Source organism: Parasteatoda tepidariorum, chromosome 4 (assembly GCF_043381705.1).
Source record: "Parasteatoda tepidariorum isolate YZ-2023 chromosome 4, CAS_Ptep_4.0, whole genome shotgun sequence".
Lineage (NCBI taxonomy): Eukaryota > Metazoa > Arthropoda > Arachnida > Araneae > Theridiidae > Parasteatoda > Parasteatoda tepidariorum.
The window spans coordinates 84,547,934-84,569,169 of NC_092207.1; the positions used below are offsets into that span (position 1 = coordinate 84,547,934).

A 21,236-nucleotide genomic window follows, 5' to 3' on the forward strand; every position below is an offset into this window, starting at 1 on the left:
TTTTTATGGGTAAAATTATCAAATGTGAAATCTTGATTAAACTCAAATCTGTATTGAAAATGTATCTACTCCTGCAATAAGAAAACAAAAATATAGTCAAATTTAATTACAATGAGGATGTAAATTTGGAGGCGATTCTCTTGTTAAATCTGGATAGTCTTTTAATCTAAGTTGGTTGATTTTATCAAAAATAAGAGAAATAAAATCTACAAAATTGAACCAGGAAATGTTTAAAGATAGCTTATTTTTTAAAAATATTTTTTATCTACAATACTTTGAATGCTTATTTTATTTTTCTTTTGCAACTGAGCATTGGTAATTGTGATTGAATGCTAGGACTATCTCTAACACCTATTTATTCCAAATTAGTTTGCAATTTCTTGAAAAATTCCATGTTTACGAAGGTGCAAGGAATCTGGTTTAATTTCTTTCCTATAGATTCTTTTTATATTGTCTTATTTTGGGTTTTCAAAACAATTGGTTAGGAACATGAACACAAGTGAGACAGTGGTTACTGTAATAACTCATAATTTCATATCAGCTATTGGTAGGCTACAGTTTTGTAGCTTTGACTAATTGTATGATTCATGAAAAGGCATAGGAAGAGATTCACATTGTTTTCTAATAAAAATACAAACAAACAATAAAGTATCTTTATTGCTTATTTTGTTACATTTTATTGAACGATTATTTCAAATACTTCAATCTACTGATGTTAATACAGGGTTGCCACTTCACAGGGAGAACAGGGAAAACCTGGAAAATACAGGGAATTTAAAAATCACCTAAAATAACAGAGAAAATGCCGGGAATTTTGATTTTTTTTCTTTAGAGAGTGGGAAAATACAGGGAATTTTGTTTCTTAATTTTGTCTTTTAAAAAATGGTGACCACTCAAAGTGTAATCTATGGGATATTTAACCATGATATTTCAGCTATACTGAACTGTTTAATTTACTATAGCATTATTTAAGTATGTTCGACTGTTTTTTTCAGCAATTAAAACTAATAAGTATAGTTAGCCCAATATATCTCACAAAAGAGCACATATTGTTGTTTCCTCTTAATATATTGTGTATAATGTGTACAGGGAAAATGCAGGGTATTTTTTTTCCTTCCAAATTTGAGTGGCAACCCTGTAATAGTATAACAAAAGATTTGTCTGCATTTAATATCTTATACTTATATCTGTGTAGAGAACATTACATAGTATATTAGGTGGCAGAGTTGTTTCTTTGTATGTCTTAAATAAATATTTGCATTTTACCTTCAAGTAAGCTCTAATAGTTTATTTTTATGCTCTAACTGTAACCCCTTTTTTTTCCTTTTAAATATACTGATTTAACTGGGCAAAACTACTACTCTCTGTGTGCATCTTTTCAGTTTCAGAATCAAGAAATTATTTTTAAATTTTCATTTCTTAGAATAGTAACAGTTATTATGAATAACTTGGAGATGGCGTATTTACTAATTCTTGAAAATTTGTCTTCTGTCTGAACTTTAGCTATACATGTTGTGAATAAAATTATAAATATATTGTTTTTTTTTTAAAAAAAATTTTAAAAGATTTTTTTTTTGCATATTGGAAGTTACATCTCTTAAGTGATTTCTCCTTTTCAGCACTTTATGAGGCCCCTCAAAAGTATATTGTCTGCAGAAGTTCGTGAAATTATCTTTATGAACATTAAGGTTAGTTTGCTACTTTTAGCTTCAACTTCTAACTAGTTGTACTTGTTAAATTACTATTGCTCCATATTTAATGATTTTCATTAACTAGGAACTAGCTGAAATTCACACTGGCTTCCATAGTGAATTATACAAAGCATGCACATCTAGCCATTATAAAATAAGTGAATGTTTTCTTCATTGGAAGGATAAATTCATTGTATATGGAGAGTATTGTTCAAAATTACCTGCTGCACAAGAACGTATTGAAGAACTCAGTACCAAAAGTGAAGTTGCCAATCAAGCTATTCTGGTAAGAATCAATCAGGATATTATTATGTGATATTTCAAAGTTAGTTTTATTGAATTTCATAGTTGGTGAAATAATTTTGTTCAATATTGACGACCCATTGGTTAAGCCACTGAACTGTGTTCGTTGAAGGACCAAGTCTCATTCCCCAGTGGTAGCTTGAAACCTACTCAGCTTCTAATCAATGGGTACTAGCTAAGTTATCCATGAAGACTAGTTTGTCCCATTGCTTGATCCATAGTTCCCTTGTCTTATGGGTTGGGTTCAAAAGTTAAAGTCTACAGAGTTGAACATTGATAGCATTAAACTCAGAATTGGGTCCGCTGTTCAACGTACGTTATAAAATAAAATAAAATGGATATTTACTGAGTCAGGATGGCTCAGAGAATAGGGCATTGAAGGGCATTAGCGCTGGTTGATATAAATTCTACTCCCGATTCGCACTGACCACAGTGCTGATGTAAAATGGTAGAATTGTTGGTGGTAGACAGAACTAATTGGAAATGACTATTTACCATAACCTTGGAAGGTATGCATATTTTTTCTCTCCATGTAATGCAAATACAGATTGGTTCCAGCAAATTGTCCTCCGTGATGGTTAGCTTGTTCCAATGCTTGATCCAGAAGCTCCCTTATCATCCAGTTCGGTTCAAAATTACAAGGTTATGGAGTTGAACATTGATATATGTAAACTCAAAATTGGTTTGGCTGTTCGACAGAGGCTATAAAATATGTAAAAATTGCTACTATCTAGCCTGGGAAATTAAGGCTACCGTTATGCAGTGCAGGATTGACCAATGAGCGGCCCTAATGCCTGTCAAAATTATACAGCCTTAACCTCCACAACTTCCTCTTGATTGACAACTAGTTGTTGCAGACATAATTTTCTCTATTAGTAGTTAGAGTTTTATGAAATACAAAGTTTAAAACTCCTAATTTAAAAAAATGTTTTATCTTCTATTGATTTTGTTCCAGCTTTGTAAGCATTATTTTTTTTGGTTTTGCTTTGAAGTTGGCTGTTTTTCTGCAGTAGAAATGGATTCTTTTTTATGCTATTGTGTGAGAAAATAGCAAATAGCGAAAAAAAATCATCGCAATGAGCTAAATGGATTCAGTTATTAAACATTGCTTTATATATTCTTTATACAAAGTTTTAAACTGATGAATCATATAAAATTTTTATTTCATAAGAAATATATATAGTTGATAGCACATTTCTGTTTTTAGTGCCATAATATATGTTATATGTTAAACACATCTACATATGCTATAAAAGTAATCGTGTTACTTTTATATTATTTTTTTTGAAAATATGATTTTAATATTTTTGGCTACCCTGTTTTGATATTTTAAGTGACTCATTTATCAAAATAGGTAGTCATTATTTTGATAATCTTTTAATTTGGTAAGAATTTAAGAAAGCTTTTTTTATTATTTGTATGTTAGTTTTATATAAAAAATAATTTCATTTATTAAATTATTGGATGACGAGAAAAATTACTAGTTGTTACTAAAAAGTTTTTCAAATAACTTTTTTGGTTCTAAAATATGTGAATTGTTTAATTTTTAGCCATTAAATTAGCTACCTCAAAACATTATAGTTACCAGATCTTGTGCTTTTAGTAGATTCAATTAGTTATATATAACCTAATCCTTTAAATCACCATAGTTATCCTATCTTCGTATTATTCACAGTTTTGATTAGTTATGAAACCTTTATTATTTTATAAGTGTTTCTGACAGTAAGTAAATGTACTACTTGACAATGTTCATTGTTATAATTTAGAGGATTAAGTTCTTTCCTTGAATTGAGCATTCAATTTTAATATAAACTGGCTTTTATGTTTATGATCATTTATATAATAATAAAAATGAGAGTAAATAAAGTGCAATTAGTTCTAAAACTATTTTTAGTTTTATTTTATGTGCATACTCATTTTATTAATTCTTATTTCTTCTAAAGTAGAGACACAGGGTTCAGCAAAAAACCAAGACTTGCACTTTTTGTTATAACTTCATTAAAAATGAAAAAATCAACAAAATGTAACAAATAATAAGAAGAGCAAACTTTTACTTATTAAAATTGATTGGTTTTAAAGTAACCGTCTTTTGTAAAGTAGCCATTCAAAAAACCAAGACTTACAATTTTTAGCATAACTTCATTAAAAATTAAAAAATCAACAAAATGTAACAAATAATAAGAAGAGCAAACTCTTACTAATTAAAATTGATTGGTTTTAAAGTAGCCGTCTTTTGCAGTGATGGCAGAGGTGCAAACGCTTATTGAAATTTTTTGCTATGGGCTGCAAGATATCTACCTTTAACCTACCTTTAACCGCCGATTGTTTTAGAGAGTCCAAACTTTCGTGTTCAATGATTGTGTGCAGAGTAAATGAATGACTTTACATTATCGGTTTCTTTGCTTAAGCAAATCTGAAATTGTGGATCATTTACTTGGCAGCTTAACAAAAGCCATAAAATAATATGGAAGCTAAAATATATATTATAAAATATTTTCTGGTAATTTAAGATATATATTAAGAAGGAAATGAACACAAATTAAAAAGAAATGAGTTAAATTTTTATACTATGATACAATAATTTTGCCAGAGTTTTTTTTGTCACTATAATTGTCAACTTTGACAATTATAATATATTCATAAAATTTTATCATATTTCGGAAAATTTTACAAAATAATATTTTATTAGTCATAATTTTTTAAGTTAATGACTGCTACTATTAAATTTGTTTTGTTATATAACTCTCTGGTTTGCTAATTTTAATAGTTTAAATTTTGAGACAGTTTTTTCAATACGTTCTTAAAATGAAGAATCTTGCCTGTTTGGTAAAATGCTGATTTAACTATTTTAAAAATCTTATGTGTTGAACACTTTTATTGAACCTGACATAATGTGGAATAATTCTTGTAAGTATTAACTACTAACTAGATTAAATATTTCAAATGTCATGATGTCTTGAATGAATTGTATCATTTGTTGCATGTTTAATCTGAATTGTATATTTTTGAATATTTAAAATTTGGAAGATAATTTTTTTCGGCTCTGGAAGATCCTATTGTTTATTATTTTTTGAACTATTAATTAAATACATTACAAAATATACTCATATTTAAAAAGGTATCAAGCTAAAAATATTAATAAAAGTTAATTTATTAAACTAAACTAAACTCAGCGGCGCGACAGCCCATAGAGGGCCAAGACCTACTGTGCCCATCTCAGTTTTCTTGACCTTGGGCTCTGGGGTGCAGGAGCAGATGTTCCGGTCAGGTGGTCAGCCGAACGCGGAACCCCCAGTGTTTAGTTCCCAAGCATGCTTGGTTCTCATTTATCAACCCACTGAAGGGATGAAAGGCTGAGTCAACCTTGCCCGGCCCGAGGATCGAACCAGGGACCTGTGGCACGACAGCGCGAAGCGCTACAGTTCAGCCACTGGGCGTCAATCAATTATGAATTCGCTCATCCCATTATCTATGTAAAAAATGGATTTGTAAAAAAAGAGGGGGGGGGGGGGGGGAAGATGATGTAACAAATTATTATTTAAGTTTCATTTTAAAATAAAAATTGGTATTGTTAAATGATTTGATGTAGATTTTATACAAGTTATGAAAAGAAGTCTGTTTTTAAAAATTCACTTGCTTTATAGTGTTTTTACTGTTAGTTTTAAAATCTTATTGTGAGCACTGCTCTGACATTGTATCGTTATTAAGAATTTTATGATTTATATGTTTTGTACTTTTTTGGCTAAGTAATCAAGCTATAAAATACTATGACTTGAAGGTTTCAGTTATTATACCAGCCTATTTTAAACCTTTATTTTAATTTAAATTTACCTCTTAATTTATTGTAAATTAAGTTTGTCTTGAGTGATGGAATCAAAATCACAATAAAAAATGTTTTTTTCATTTATTTTATGTCAACCATAAAAAGTATTTTTTTAAAAATTAAAATAAATTTTGTTAATTGTTATTTTTTTTTGCTTTTATTTTAAATTGTTTTTTTTTATTTTTATTTTTTTTATTTTTTATTATGTTCTAGCAAAAAATAAGTTTGAAAAGAATTTCTTTCAATTTCTATTTTTAGCGTTGTCAGCATGAAGCCAATGGTGGGAAATTTAAATTGAGAGACCTTCTTTCGGTACCTATGCAAAGAATTCTTAAATATCATTTACTATTAAAAGTAAGTACATGTTATTTTATTCCCTACTTATATTTTTGTTTGCTATTCTTTTATTTTTCTGAAAAGCTACACCAAATGATGTCACAAACAGCTGTTAATAAAATTTAATTTAAATACTTGAAAGGAAGCAACATGTTTCATTCCAGTCTTAAAAACATGAATCTCTTGTGACACTATGAAACCTTTTTTTCTCTGTTTATTTGTAGTTAAAATTAATCTGCAGTCCTCTTATTTAGGCATATTACGTAGCTTTATTCAGCCTTAGATGTTATGTTATAATGCGTATTTTAAAAATATTACTGTGTGCAATGAACTATAATAATGGACATTAAAATTGATACTATTTCAATGACTTGTTAAATGTTCTTTAAACTGTTGGTAAAATGCATTGGAAAGATTTACCTTCCTCTTGAAATTAAAAATTGAACTAACTTAAATCTTTTCAACTTTTATCTTTATAATCTTTTATGTGCTACAATTATGAGCAAGGTATTGTAACATTAAAAACCATTTCAATCAATGCAATTTTTGTGTTAGATAGGAAGTTTTTATGTTTTTTGAATGATTATTAATAATAATTTACTATAAAAATTAGTTAGCATACTTAGGTTTAAATGAGGACTCTTTTAAAAGTAGAGATGAGGGATTTAGCAATTGTATAAATTGTAACACACACACCATTCTTATTAAAATGTTTGCATTAAATATTAATATTAATACTTTTTCTTGTCCACGGCTTTTGTTTTATAGGAACTAATAAGAAATACTCCAAAAACTCATGATGATTATTTTGGATTGCAAAAAGCTTTAGATGCTATGCTAGTAAGTATTGATTTAGATATATATGCTTTTATTAGATTTATACATGAAGTAAAATACTTAAGTATTCTCTAATTTTAAAGGATTTGGCACAATACATTAATGAAGTTAAGAGGGATAATGAAACGCTACAAATTATTCGAGATATTCAGGCCAGTATTACAGATTTGAGAATGGTAAGAGTATAATTGCTTATATCATTTGTGTAGACTGTTTTGTTTTAAAATATCTCTATATAATAGATAATTTATCTTGTGATATCCTAAATGAAAGTATATGGTGTAGAGGAAAAGAGATCCTCGACAGCAACTTATAAGAATGTAAATAGTAAAGAATATAAACAATATTTCTCAGCGTTTAATGTGGTCCCAAATTCCAGAAAGTCAACCCACAATACCCCCTTTTGATCCCAAAACACAGCTGCCATGACTTACCGGCAGACTGTGTTTTCTTGAATTTTTGAGGCTTAGGCGAAGAGGAATGCTGCCACCCCTGACTTGATTGTTGTTTTGTCTCAGGTATGAAGTGGTATGTCCAGGGTTCATCAACTGTGACAATTGAATTCAAGAAGTTGTCCTTTTCGTCAGCATAACGGCAAAGAAATTCACGGCAGAAAAGTTGAAATACCGGAAGTTGTGTCCCTTCTGATATTTCAACTTTTCTGTCAAAACCCAATAAATGGTGATACAAGAAACCTCGTTAACGGAAATGCAGAGATCATCCAGTGTGATGCGTCTATCATGACTCCCTCAATCTTCGTGACTGTCAGTTGACGATGAATTTCAAAAGGTTTTGCTCCTTTTGCTTTCCAAAACCAAATAACTACGCAAATATCACACCTCGCGGATGTAGTAATCGTGAGCTACATTTCTAATGGCAACCCTGCCAGGACTGAGCGTCCTAGCTACGTGCACGCATGCTTGGTGATAGTGGGGGAAGCAGTAAATGCAACAGGGTTGCCAACAGCCGCACAAAGAAGTACCCAGTGCTTTGGAGACCTTACTTTTGGAATCAGCCTCATACGTTAAAAGTTAAATTTTAAAATAATATATCTGTGTAAATGTTGCTCATTATAAAAAGCACTTTTTTAAAAATTTTCAATTTTGTTGGCTAAAATATTTGATTTTGGTTTTAATTTTTATTTATTAGCTTTTGTATATATCTATAGCTTAGAAAGCAGAATAATTACTATTAATAGTTAATTATATATTTGTTGTTGATACTGAGATTGAATTTAAATGGAATTTTTTATAGCCTGAAGATTTGGAGTTGAAAGACTATGGAAGGCTTTTGAAGGATGGAGAATTGAAAATCAGATCACATGATGATAATAGATTAAAAAATAGGTATTTTAGATTTACTTCCACACTATTAATAATTTGTTTTGAAAGTAACATCTTTCTGAAGTTTAAAATAGAAAATCTGAGAACAAATCTGAGATTGTTTAATTAATCTGTGCTGTAAAATTTAGGAAGCAATTACTTCAATCTTAAACGGTTTATATTTTATCACAAAAACTGATTGGTTGGGTAACCTAGTAGGATTCTAAAGTGAAATCAATAAGTGTATTATAGTGTACTCTACAAAAGTAGTCTTCTCTATTCACAAAATATAAATTTTTTTCTCATCATATATGTTTTTAGTTAAACTGTATGGTTTATTAAATTTCCTGCCAACATTTAATAATTATGAGTTGATTAAAAGACTGTTACCGATGTTTCTGATGTTTCTTTTCATCTTTATACGAAAAGTGTCAACTGTCATTCATTGAATTTAACTGAAATAATGGAGGCAAAAATCTTTTAAAATATTTATGTTTTGTGTAGCTAATAATAATTGTTTTCTGTCAGTCAGTTATGTGTGGAATTTACTAATTAGAAGTTTTTAAAATAGATGATTTTATCTGTTACAGATACGTTTTTATTTTTGATAAAGTGATGTTAATGTGCAAATCAACAAGGGTAAGATATGATTTTTAGTTTTCTCTTTTTGATATAGCATGAAACATTGTTTGTTATATTATATGTCAGAATTCTTTTATCTGCTAATTATTAAAAATTCTATTTATATTTGTTAGAAAAATACATAGTTTAAATCATTAAATATATTTTAGTGTTCAACATACCACTTTTATTTGAAAGTTTATTCATTCCTGTATTAAATCCTTTTATTCATTTATCTTTTATCGATCAAAATTTCTTTTCAATATATTTTGATTATTGAACTAAACAATATAGTATCTGATCTGATGATTTGCAAACCTGCATGCCATATATAATTAGTTTTGATAAAGAGTGTAACTTTAGCTGTGTTATCTGTAGTTCCAAAAAAATATTTTTATATTTACTTGTTTTTTTCTTGCATGCATCTTAGATTGTGGATAAACTTCTATGGGTAAGATAAAAATATAAGATGACTGTAATTATTCTGAATGTGCTTCCTATTATAGATATTTGATTATAAATATTTCATAGCACTATATTTGAATTGTAAATTTTCAAGAGAGTAAATAGTGTGGATAGATTTCAAAATGAATAATTCAGAACTTGATTAGAAATCATTTGTAAAATTTTATTTCCTCTAGCAGAATTTATGGAAAATAATCTGTAGCACTAGATTCATAAATCCAAATTTGTCCTCAACTCAGTCAGTATTATTGTACAAAATTCAGTTTAATGTAACATACTTGTTGCAAAATTGAAAATATAAGGTCTTAAAAACATTAATCAGTTTAAATTTGAGTTTAATACAATGATACTAAATGGAATAAATACTTATTCAATTAAACTTGTAATCAAGTAACAGAAAAATTCTCTGCTCTTTGTTTGTGGTGTTCTCTCAATACAGGTTTTTAATTTTTATTAACAACAAGTTTAGAGATGTTTAAAAAAAAGATAATCAGCAATTCTTTTTCATTTATTTGTTTGTCTTTTTAGAAATAAAAAAGAAAACTTAAATGAAAAATGATCTGCAGCACTCGCTGCGGTGCTGGAGGGTTTCTACTACCAGGGCATTATTTTTAAATAGCAAATTTTTCTTACTAACCAGTAAAATGATTTTGTGGTAAAATTGCGTCTTTGTTTATCAATACCTTTGCAGAAAACTTATTTTATGTTTCTTCTTGGTGAGGAAAAGTAAAGTTATTCTGTTTTCCAAAGTTAAATTTATAGATGGTTTTATGATAGGGTTATGTCTTAATTTAAATGTAAAAGAAAATTAAATTTTAAGAAAGGTGGGGTCCTTTCAATTTACTGTATATAGCTTGCTGTATTTCAATTTACTGTATGTAGCTTATATAAATTTTTTTCTCCAACTTTTGCTGTTTCCGTATTATATTCTCTGCACTGAAATTTATAACTTGCTCATTCAAACTTGCTAAAAGAATTCTATGCTTCATGAAATTATTAAAAAATAAATTGCTAATTTGTATAATATTAAATATGAAAGATATTTCTATTACGCATCATGTTCAGATTTTGCTAAAAATTCGATGTTTAAATGAGGCCTACTGTCAGGTTACTTTCGCATGTGCAACAGGGTCGCTGTATGATGAAGCATGAAATTTCTTCATATGCCCTATTTTGGCACTTACCCCAGATTGCACATGTGCTGAATCGAACAAGTGTGTTGTACCAAATGTGCAATGAGGCTTTTAGTAAGTAGTAATTAATTCTTCTACCTACTTGCGAGTGGCACTTCTCTCCTTCAATTGGATTCCTGTGAGATTCAGTCTATTCAACTCATCTAAGTGCTTAACTAATTTTTATTAACTTTTATTAAAAAAAAATACATTAAATGTAATTTTGCCTATTAATCCCATGTTTTGGTTTTTAAACTTATGATTTTTGTTTGTGTTATCTCTTCATCTCCCTTAATTCTACTTGCATCTAATCACTAATCTAACTAACTACTTCTGTTTAATTATGTCTATTGAGTCGGCAACTACCACATAATTATTGAGGTGGCCTTGTTAGCCGGGTACTAGCAGGCACTAATTCTTAGTTTCCTATTCTGTTCGGCCTAGTCAAATGAGTATAAAGCTGCTGTCAGGTCACAAGATGTTAAACATGAAAAGTCTTAGTTAAAGGGAAAATTTCTTTAGACCCATTAATGATCACAGTATATGTTTTAAAGTATGCTGTGCATATTTTAATAAAACAAAATTGGTTAAATTTTGTTTTGGTTGGTGATCAAAATGTTTGTTAAATATTTTGATCAAATATATGTTGGCTAAATAGCATACGTTTATATTTTTTCTGTTTGTAGGGAGAGCAGTACAGTTTCAAAGAGGCCTTAGTTCTTCTTGATTATAAGGTTGAAGATGTAATGAATACACCTAGAGTAGGCAGCAGGGATAAGGTACTTATTTGTGTTTGGTTTTTAAGTTTATTTAGTTTTTATATTATATTGAAAATTGTTTTACTTTATAAAACAATCAAATGGAATTTTATGTATGGAAATTGTGTAAAATTTCACTCTTTGACTGAGTGGGATAATAGCTATTTTTAATATTAATATTGATGTTATTTTTCAGTGGAGTTACTATTGGCTGCTTGCTCACAGGCAAAATAGCACTGCTTTAACTATGTATGCAAAAACTGATGAAATGAAGCAAAAATGGATCGAAGCCATTGAAAAAGCTTTGTGAGTTATCTATGTTTCAGTTTCTATTAAATTTTTCAGTACAACATTGAATGAATTATATTTTGAGTTTCATTGAGGAAAGAACTAAAACTTTAATACAGTTTATTTTTAGTCAATTCAGTAGTGTCCCTAGAGATAATCTTTAATTTGTTATAGATACATAAAGAAAAATATGTTATAAAAATTTATTAAGAAACTCATAATTCTGTATCAGAGTCCTAACATTATTAAATTAAAAAATTCTTTCTGTTAATGAACTTATACCTAAATTTGTACCTGATGCAAAGTGTATCTCATGTAATGTTCTGTAATCGTTTGCTTTGTATACAATTTGTAATGAATTACATGGACTCTCTTTGTAAATAATCATTTCTTATGTTTTAATTTATCATAATTTCATTCTGCTATTTGTTTTCTAATTGTATATTATTTTTCTTTACTATTTACTATACTTCATACTTTCTTTGAACTACATTTTTACTACATAAGAATGTTTATTCTGTGTGCTATTGTGAAAGTCTTGTCAGATTTACTGTATTTTGCACTTTGAGTAGTTAATATAGCTATTATCATTTTCAGAGATAATGTTTGTCCTTCTGCCTTGCGTTCTACAGATCACATCTTCCAGATGCATTCCTTTGAAAAACCTGCGAGCTGTGCTGAATGTGAAAAACTTTTAAGGTAATTAACACGAATTATTAAAGAACAAAAGTAATAACCTTTTGGTGATAAATTTTTAAATTTTTTTTTTTTTGCCAAATCACAGTATTACCAATCTTCTTTCTCATTGCCTATTTATCTATTTTTGTTTATGTTTTAATTTTTAGTCATTTAAGATTCTCTAATTTATCTCATTTAATATATATTTGAATTTGTGAATTTAAAAAAATGAGATGACAAAAGGCAAAAAAAATATGTGCCCTCTTAATAAAAACAAGCAAATAAAAAATTATAAAACAGGTTTTTCTTGTTGTAAAACTTTAAATATATTAACACTTTTTGAAGCTTTAAAGTATTATTTTTAAAGGGAAATAAAAAAAAATGGCTGGTGTAATTATTTATCATAACTTCATTTTTGTATAATAAATTTTTTGCTTAATGTTTGAGTGTTATGTTTCAGTTTTTTTTTATAATTCCATTAAAATCTGTTATAAAAGTAATCAGGTAACAACAAAGGAACATTTTAAACTATTTTGGCAAAAATCTAAAAAATATAGAGAAATATACTGTGCTGCTGACCTAAGTGTTAAACCTTCCAGCCAGTTTCTTCTAAACTATATATTATTTTTCTTAATGTCTTTTTCTTCTATTTAACAGCAACTTATGTGTTTTATTTCAGGGGAATATTTTATCAGGGTTATTTGTGTTCTGGTAAGACTTTTTTTCCCATTTACATACTTATCATAAGAAATTTTGTCTTATTATCTCAATATAATAATTATATATTTTTTCTAGTGTGTGGTATTTCTGTTCATAAAGAATGCATTGAAGAAGTTCGATCATGCGGAGCACCTAGACTCCCACCTAGACCACCATCAGTTACTATTGTACCTGAGGTTTTGAGAAGGAATTTATCTTCTGCTACAAACAGACCATATATGTGTAAGTATCGTCATGTAATTTTTATATATCTTTTTTCTCTCTTTTGCATAATATTTGAAATTTTGTTTTGTATTTAAGTACAGTTGGACTTATCTGAAGTATTTTGGATAATTGAAATATTCAAAATGTAGAGGTTATTACCATTCATTAATCTATTTTCATCTTATTAGATTTTTATTTTATTTAAAAGTTTTTTAATTTATTGACATGGAGTTATAACTGGGGTTAAATCCTCAATGGCGATTTGAAGTCTTTCCATCCTTAGTTTGTTAAGTATCAGCTTACCTTGATAGTAGAAGTAATTGGAGCACTTTACCCAAATCATGTTGTTTGTCACAAAATTGTGCAAACTTAGCCTCAGTAATCCTTTGAGTTACAATGGACTATTTAGGAAATGCTTTATTTTTTGTCCTCGTGCCATATAGTATTTAAAATTTAGTTTTAATATAAATATTTAATAAACTTCTTATTTTTAAACAGATAGGAAGTTATTTCTCCTTAAAATTAGCTTACATCATTTTTTCAAATGCCTTAATATAAGCTTTATCTGACTTGGTCTGTTGCAGCATATTATTGGGAGAAAAAAATCTTTGTTGTTGACTTGGGCTAACAAAAGTTTTCAGAGGAAAGAGGTTTGGTTTGTCGAAGTTTATATGATATCTATTGATAAATTTGTCTTATCAAGCACATTGATTGAAGCTCTTAGCTTCACAAAAATCATACTAGCTGATAAAAAGAAAATTGTTGCCCTATAAGTTGAATTTATATTGTTATACCTTTCAATTGATGTAAAAAAAATTTCCTGTGGTTTCTGTTGAAAAAAGTTTTAAATTTCAGTACTAAAGGGCACTGTAATGAAGGAAAAATGTGATAATAGTTCAACATAAAATATAACAAAATCTTTTATTTATTTATATATCTGTGTATTTGATGTGCTTACAATGTTAATCAACAATATGCAACATCTTTTGCTTTTGTTTTTAAAAATACCCTGCAATCTGTTGGCAAATTTTAAATTTATTATTTTCACTTTAGAATAATTTTTTTATATTTAACACAATTTATTCTTTACTTACTTTTCAACTTCTTATTTATATTTCCTTTTTGACATTTTATTTGTTCTGTTGAACAAGGGCTATGACCGCCTGAGTATTGTCACTAACTGTTATCACGAGTATTGTGGGAAATAAGAATTTGCGAAATTACATTGATGTTTATTAAATTGCAGAACAGAAAAAGCTGGATATTAAGGCATTCCACACTATTATAGAATTCAGGGTTAACTAAAAGCTCTGAATCTTAGGAATCTAGATGAATTAATTGTATACTAATGTTTCTCGTAAAAACATCTAAGAGAGAATAATTATTGTTGCTAAATTAGCCAGCATATGATCCTTATGTTTTAAACATAGATGTATTTTATTTATCTCTTATCTGTATTTTCAGTTAAAGTGCGTGCAAGATTTGCCTATAAAGGTCCCCCAGATCATCTTTCCTTTGATAGTGATGATGAAATTTATGTAACGAATAAAATCAACAATCATTGTTGGGAAGTGAGTATATTTATATTTTTAACTCAAAATATATTAAAATTAAGTTTCAGTTTTGGTGAACTCCAACCTCATCTATTTTTTCAATTTAAATGTTTCATTTTTTTTTTTAGGGATATGTTGCTCGTACTGGAAAAAGTGGTTTATTTCCGCCTGATCACGTTGAGGTAAATTTAATATTTTTATATACCAATCATTTATGTACTCAACTGAAGTGGGAGATAAGTGAAAAAAATATGTGTAGACTTATTAGAGATGTTCTGGTGAATTTTTTTAACACTAGTAGTTATTTAAAGATTGTTAAATGTTAGCTCTAGGTTTTATTTTAAAGAATGTATCCTATTATAAAATTTTTTATATAATTATTATTTATTGATCATGATTTTTAACCCTTTATTCTACAATTTTAAAGTGGAATAATATTAATTATTTTTTATGCAGAATAATCAAGAAAAACAGGAAAAAATCAGTTATAATTTTTGAGGGAAAGAAATATTTTTTGTCCCTTTGCAAGGCGATTGTATTCTGGGGATACCCTGGAATTTTTGTATTATCCTTCTGGGTCTTAATATTTGGAGCAGGGCATATGATTTTTAAGGGAATATTGTGGAATTCTGCATTTCTCAAGACCATTGATTCTCGGTGTTTGGTAATTAAAAACTTATGATCTGACAAAGTTATCCCGAGATTCTGGATGTATTCTAAAATTCAAATTTTGAATCTTTCACTGATTCTCATTAATGGGATGCTCCATATATGTGATTTTTCTGCCAATGGGTAGAAATCCAATTTGATTCTTCTGGTTCTAGTCTTCGCCATTTTGAATATTTGGAACTGCGCCAGAATCTGCTAATATTGCGATTTTTGTTCACACCATTTGAATATCAAACATCGATTTTCGTATCTATTTTAAAAGTTACACATTGCAATTCATATTAACGTGATTTCAAAATCTAATGTCGGGATTCGTATTTATAAGTTTTCGAAATCCAGAGTCACAACAACGTTTTCAAAGTCCAATATCACGATTCACATTCACACGATTTTAAAATGCAATATCGCATTTTATATTCACGCGATTTTAAAATCCAATATCGCGTTTCCTATTCACGCAATTTTAAAATCTAATATCACATTCATGTTCATGCAATTTCAAAAATCCAACCCCGAGATTCTTGTAGGAACTAAGATTGTTCTTGAATTAGTTACTATAAAGGTGTGGTATTCTTCATTTGACATTATCCTCTTCATGCCGAACTGGCACAGAAGGCCTCGACTCTTTTTTCTCCACACACTCCTGTGTTTGGCCAGGCAACGTGCTTCTTCCCATCCAGTTACTCCTGCTCTGCTAAGATCTTCCTTATTGCATCTTTGCCATGTTAGTCTTGGTCTCCCTCTTTTTTCTTTCCATCAGGCGCCCATGAGCTTGCAACATTTGCAGGATTTTTTCTATCTGCTCTTAAAATGTTGCCGAGCCATCTTCATCTTTGTTTTTAAATTTCTTCTTCAACAGATGGGATATTGGCTTTTGTTAAAAGGTCTTTGTTATACTATTTGGCCAGAAGGTTTTTAGTATTATTTTTGATTATTTTATCTATTTTGAAAAGTTTCAAGTTTTTCTTTTTCTGATTTCTGAGAACTCCAGCATTCGGTACCATACAGGAAAATGGAACACACGTTAACCTTATAGACATTTATTTTTAATTTTATATTTGTGGCTCTCTCCGAAAACTGTACAGACCTCTAAAGCAGGATCTAGCTTTTCTGGTTCTGGAAAATATCATCGTTACTTCTGCTCCGTTTATTAAAAATAGCTCCGAGATAAACAAAAGAATCAACCTCTTCTATCTTTTCGGAGCTGATTTCTATGCTTCTGTTAGATTTCACATTTATTCTCCTTATTTTTGTTGTACTTTTGTTAATTTGAAGACCCATTTCATTAGAATATTTGTTAAAAGCTTGTGTTAACTAAAATATGCTAATTCTTTTAATTTTAAATGAACACCAGTGAATATGAAATTCCATGCTTTAAAGATTCTGCAAGAAGCACAGAATTTATTATTTCAAAATTTTTGTTACGAACAGCGATTATACCTCTTGCAGAAATGGCAGTAGGCTACTTGCGGGGAAGCAGCATGTCCTTCAGCTTTGAAACTAGCATAGAATGGTGGTTAATTCTTTTTCTTTACAAAGACGACCACCTTTGTAGATGTGCTAGGTAGTTTTAAATGTTAAATATATAGAGGACTGCTGAGAAATTCAATTTAAACTTAGCTTTGCAACTATGCAATATGGGACAATGAAAGGTTAATTAAAAGAGTCATTTCAATAATTTTGATTGTTCTTTTTTCAGAAAAGGCCGCCATCTTACGAAAATCCATTCACTGCAAAAAATGATGGGACAAATTGTACTGCCCCGACTCCTGACTACATTAACACAATGCTAGAAGGCCATGATTGGTAATATTTTATTTTATCTTTCAAAATTTATTGCTTTTATTATGTAAGTTTAAACTTTTACAAAAATTATCTTTGTTAGGAACGAAAAAAGGGTCTTTTAGAATTTTTTTGCTGACATTTTTTATTGTATCTTTTATTTTTTTTTTCATTGTTTTTATAATTTCAGTTTGAAAATTCAACTGCACAGTTATACATGTCATACTTTTATTCGTAAAAAAGAAATAATTTACTTCCACACTCAAAGAAATCATAAGTTATCTTTTTCTATTTTGTTTATATTTTACCTAAATTATTTTCCTATCATTTCTAAAATATAAGACTTAAAATAAAAGCATATTATTCAAAAACTGCAAGCAACTTATAATATAATGTTTATTATTATTACATTTGTTGTAGTGAAATTTTTTTTTTAAATATAATTGGATTATAATATTTTTAAATTACTTATTATAAATATTTTTAACTGTGGATTTTTTTTGTCATGCAGTATTTATTACAACTAAAAAATAGTGCAATTTATATGGTTTATCTTTTTACTACTGCTATTAATGTTTTACTTTATTTCAGCATAAAAATGTTTTTATTTTTTCTTCTAATTTTTTAAGTGTTGATTTTACAGGTTTGCAGGCGTTATGGATCGCGAAACAGCTGCTAAAAAACTGGAAGAATTGCCTAGTGGAACATTTTTACTACGAATTAGTCCTAAACAAAGAGGGTCTTACGCTATTAGCATAAAGTATGTGGTTTTGCTTCTTGATTCTGAACATATAATTTTTTGATGGTTAATAAGAGAGAAAATTTTCTCATATGGTAGTTCAAATTTATTCTTATGCCTGATAATTTTTGCTCCAAAATGCATTAAAGTTCCTTATCTATCCAAATCTCCTATATTTTAACTGATTTGAGAGTAACAGAGTTTTTCTGCAAATCATTCCTACTAAAAGTTAGTTTTGGGTAAATTGTTGAGCGACTTCCAAAAATGATATTGCCTTTTTAAACAAAACCTCGCCTTTTTAGACAAAACATATTCATGATACAAAGAATTAAAATTAATTATCACCTCACATTTTTCAGCGTAAATAATCTAAATTTATATCTTATATTGACTTACTAAATTTAATGTTTCAAAGATGTAACTGTTTTAAATAAAACAGACTTAGTCATACTTATTTATTTATTTTAATATAGCATGAGATAGATAACATTCCTATTTATTGGTTGAAATTTAATTTAATCAAATCCTTTGAATTTGTGTATTTTATTTATTTTATATTCAAGTATTTAAATATTCAATTTGAATAAAGGTATGTTTGTCATCATGTAATTTAAGGGTTTGCTTATATCACATCTCTTAAGTTCTATGATCTTATTATTTCTTTTATTTATTTCTTATGTAAAGAAATTGCATGATTTTCTTAGGGATCAACTAATGCAAATGAAGCCAGTTCAAGATTATTTGAATCCATTGGAACTTTAAAAAAAAACTTTGACACATCAGTAGTTAGAATTTCTGTTAGATTTAGTTTTTGTTGAAGCAAAAATAATTTTAATATTTAAATTAATACTTATACTTACATATTGATTAAATAACAGAACTTTTTTTTTTTAAACCAAATATTCTTTAAGGAGGAATGCTTTGTAGACTTGGCAGATTTTTTGATTGTAGATATGATCATAACTCTTTATTCCTAAATATATTTTACAGTTATCAGAATCAAGTTAAGCATATGAGGGTTTGTACAGCAGATAATGGGCAGCACTTCTATTTATCTTCAACCAAATATTTTAAATCTATTGTTGTAAGTATTAAATATTTTATCAATTTTTTCAATAGTATGTTCATTTTAGTGTTTGAAAGTCATTAAAATATAAAAAAGATCCATGTAACAGTTGGTAAACTATAGTTATTGTAAATTTTATACTGTTATAAAATATTTATTAATTTAAATATGTAACATAAACTGGGGGCTACCCAAGTTGTGTATAACACTACAACAATAAGTTACAAGAAATTTAACTTCCCTTGAAGATTCTTTTTTAAATCTATTATTGCAATGTCATATTACCACAATGCCATACTGAGTGAAGAGTGGAAAAGGGTCAAGTTAGTGAGTGGGACTAATATAAATTACTAATTATATTATCAATAGCAAGTAATGTTTGGCTTTACAATATTATGATTGAAAATACTAAAGTCTTAATACATTTTTTAAACTACTGTCTTTGGAGTTTTAAGAGTATAAATTTTTATTTTAGGAATTGATCAACTGGTATCAAGAAAACAGCTTAGCGGAAAGTTTCAATGGCTTACATGTAACACTCATGATTCCTTATAAAAAAGCCTTAGTGGGATTGAACAATGAAAGTAAAAACCCTTTAGAAAAATAATAATAATTTTGCATATTTCGAGTGTTATTTTAACATTTAACCAATACATTTTGTTTTTGTCAGGCATTTTAGGTTATGCCGAAGCTCTGTATGATTTTCATGCGACTTCTCCAAATATGTTGTCTCTTCAAAAAGGTGATCGGATAGCCGTGCTAAGCAAAGCAGGAAATCAGAAAGGATGGTGGAAAGGCCAAATTGATGAAAATGTAAGATTCTGATGAAATTTTAATATTTCAAAAGTTAAGGTGCCATTCGTGTTCTTTTGTTTTACATTTAACCATTTCAGTTTTGCTTTCTATTATGGAAAATGAACTCAAAAGTGTTCTCTTCTCCAAAGAATTGCTTTTGTCAAATTTATTTATGGGTTGTAAAAATCTTTGATCATGGCGCTTTTGTGAGTGATATTAAGTGAATGGATATGCTTTATTCGCAATGCTGTATCGGTTAAGAAACAATGAAATGGTATTACAAAATAGTATTTGCATTTTTTCTTTCAAAACTATTTTGTTTTTTTCAGTCACGTGTGCTGAGTCTTGAGCATGAACACTTATTTTTGAATGCTCTAAATGTCTCCTTTTTCACTACCTTTTAAAATTTTAGAAGCAAATGTTTTTAAGTTATGAAGTAACCAATTTATTTATACCTAAATCAATTCAAAATTAATTTAAAGATATCAATAATTACAGCCACACTGACTTAAGGCTCACTACCCAAAATAAAGAATTCGAACACCTTAAACAACTTTTAAACTATTGTTACATTTCTCATAAAAACACACTCTTCATAGTTCAGAGGATAGACACTAAGTATGCTAATACAATCAGGGGTCTATCTAGGTTTTTCTGTTAGGTACCTATTTTGTGAAAATTTAGACATAATTTGTAAAAATTATAATAAAAAATTAACTCAAAAATGTGGTAAAAATATAGATTTATCGTTTCTGATGGGATACAAAAAAATGTTAAGAAAAAGTATTTTGTGAAACTACCGTTTTTCCTAAAGTTGAATTTGTGAAGGTACCGCTAAACAGTAGTAAATTTGGCCTGGACAGACCCCTGACAATACAGATAATATTTTATGCTGCGAAACCAGACACACTTTTTCTGAACACACTTTTTGTGTATATGTATTCTTGAATCTCAAAACAGTAGGGGTACTTCAGTCTGAAAAACATGGTCCCAATAGTTTAGTCATGAAAGTAGTCAAAAGTTTAATTCTCTTAATCTTAGTTTTTTATGTGATTTATCATATTTCTGGAAATTTTTTGCAGAACTAAAATTTCTTTTTGCATGCTTGAGTATTAAATAATTTTTAAATAATGATTAATGCTTTATTTAAGTTTTATGTTGTTGTACTTCATTTACGTCGCACTAGAGCAACACAATGGGCTATTGCCGACGGTCTGGGAAACATCCCTGAGGATGATCCAAAGACATGCCATCACAATTTTGATCCTCTGCAGAGGGGATGGCACCTCCGTTTCGGTAGCCCGACGACCTGTGCGCGAAGTCGAGCACTTTACGGTAGCACCGTTTAATGAGGACCAATACCGCACACCCTCGGTCCCTACGCAGACTGATCCAAGTGGTCACCCACCCGCAC

The 21,236-nt window shown here is 28.7% G+C and overlaps 1 protein-coding gene across 1 annotated transcript in view; it reads left to right on the forward strand.

Moving 5' to 3' along the window:
* Nucleotides 1-21,236, forward strand: part of LOC107452144 (guanine nucleotide exchange factor VAV3) — a 53,767-nt gene that overhangs the window by 27,821 nt on the left and 4,710 nt on the right. The window contains exons 7-25 of the mRNA XM_071180132.1: nucleotides 1,620-1,688; nucleotides 1,777-1,977; nucleotides 6,076-6,171; nucleotides 6,922-6,993; nucleotides 7,074-7,166; nucleotides 8,245-8,336; nucleotides 8,903-8,951; nucleotides 11,257-11,349; nucleotides 11,525-11,634; nucleotides 12,214-12,315; nucleotides 12,974-13,005; nucleotides 13,090-13,236; nucleotides 14,683-14,789; nucleotides 14,900-14,953; nucleotides 17,140-17,246; nucleotides 17,866-17,982; nucleotides 18,952-19,045; nucleotides 19,503-19,611; nucleotides 19,698-19,840. Of these exons, the coding sequence (XP_071036233.1) occupies nucleotides 1,620-1,688; nucleotides 1,777-1,977; nucleotides 6,076-6,171; nucleotides 6,922-6,993; nucleotides 7,074-7,166; nucleotides 8,245-8,336; nucleotides 8,903-8,951; nucleotides 11,257-11,349; nucleotides 11,525-11,634; nucleotides 12,214-12,315; nucleotides 12,974-13,005; nucleotides 13,090-13,236; nucleotides 14,683-14,789; nucleotides 14,900-14,953; nucleotides 17,140-17,246; nucleotides 17,866-17,982; nucleotides 18,952-19,045; nucleotides 19,503-19,611; nucleotides 19,698-19,840 (1,887 nt within the window). The remainder of the gene's footprint in view (nucleotides 1-1,619; nucleotides 1,689-1,776; nucleotides 1,978-6,075; nucleotides 6,172-6,921; nucleotides 6,994-7,073; nucleotides 7,167-8,244; nucleotides 8,337-8,902; nucleotides 8,952-11,256; nucleotides 11,350-11,524; nucleotides 11,635-12,213; nucleotides 12,316-12,973; nucleotides 13,006-13,089; nucleotides 13,237-14,682; nucleotides 14,790-14,899; nucleotides 14,954-17,139; nucleotides 17,247-17,865; nucleotides 17,983-18,951; nucleotides 19,046-19,502; nucleotides 19,612-19,697; nucleotides 19,841-21,236) is intronic.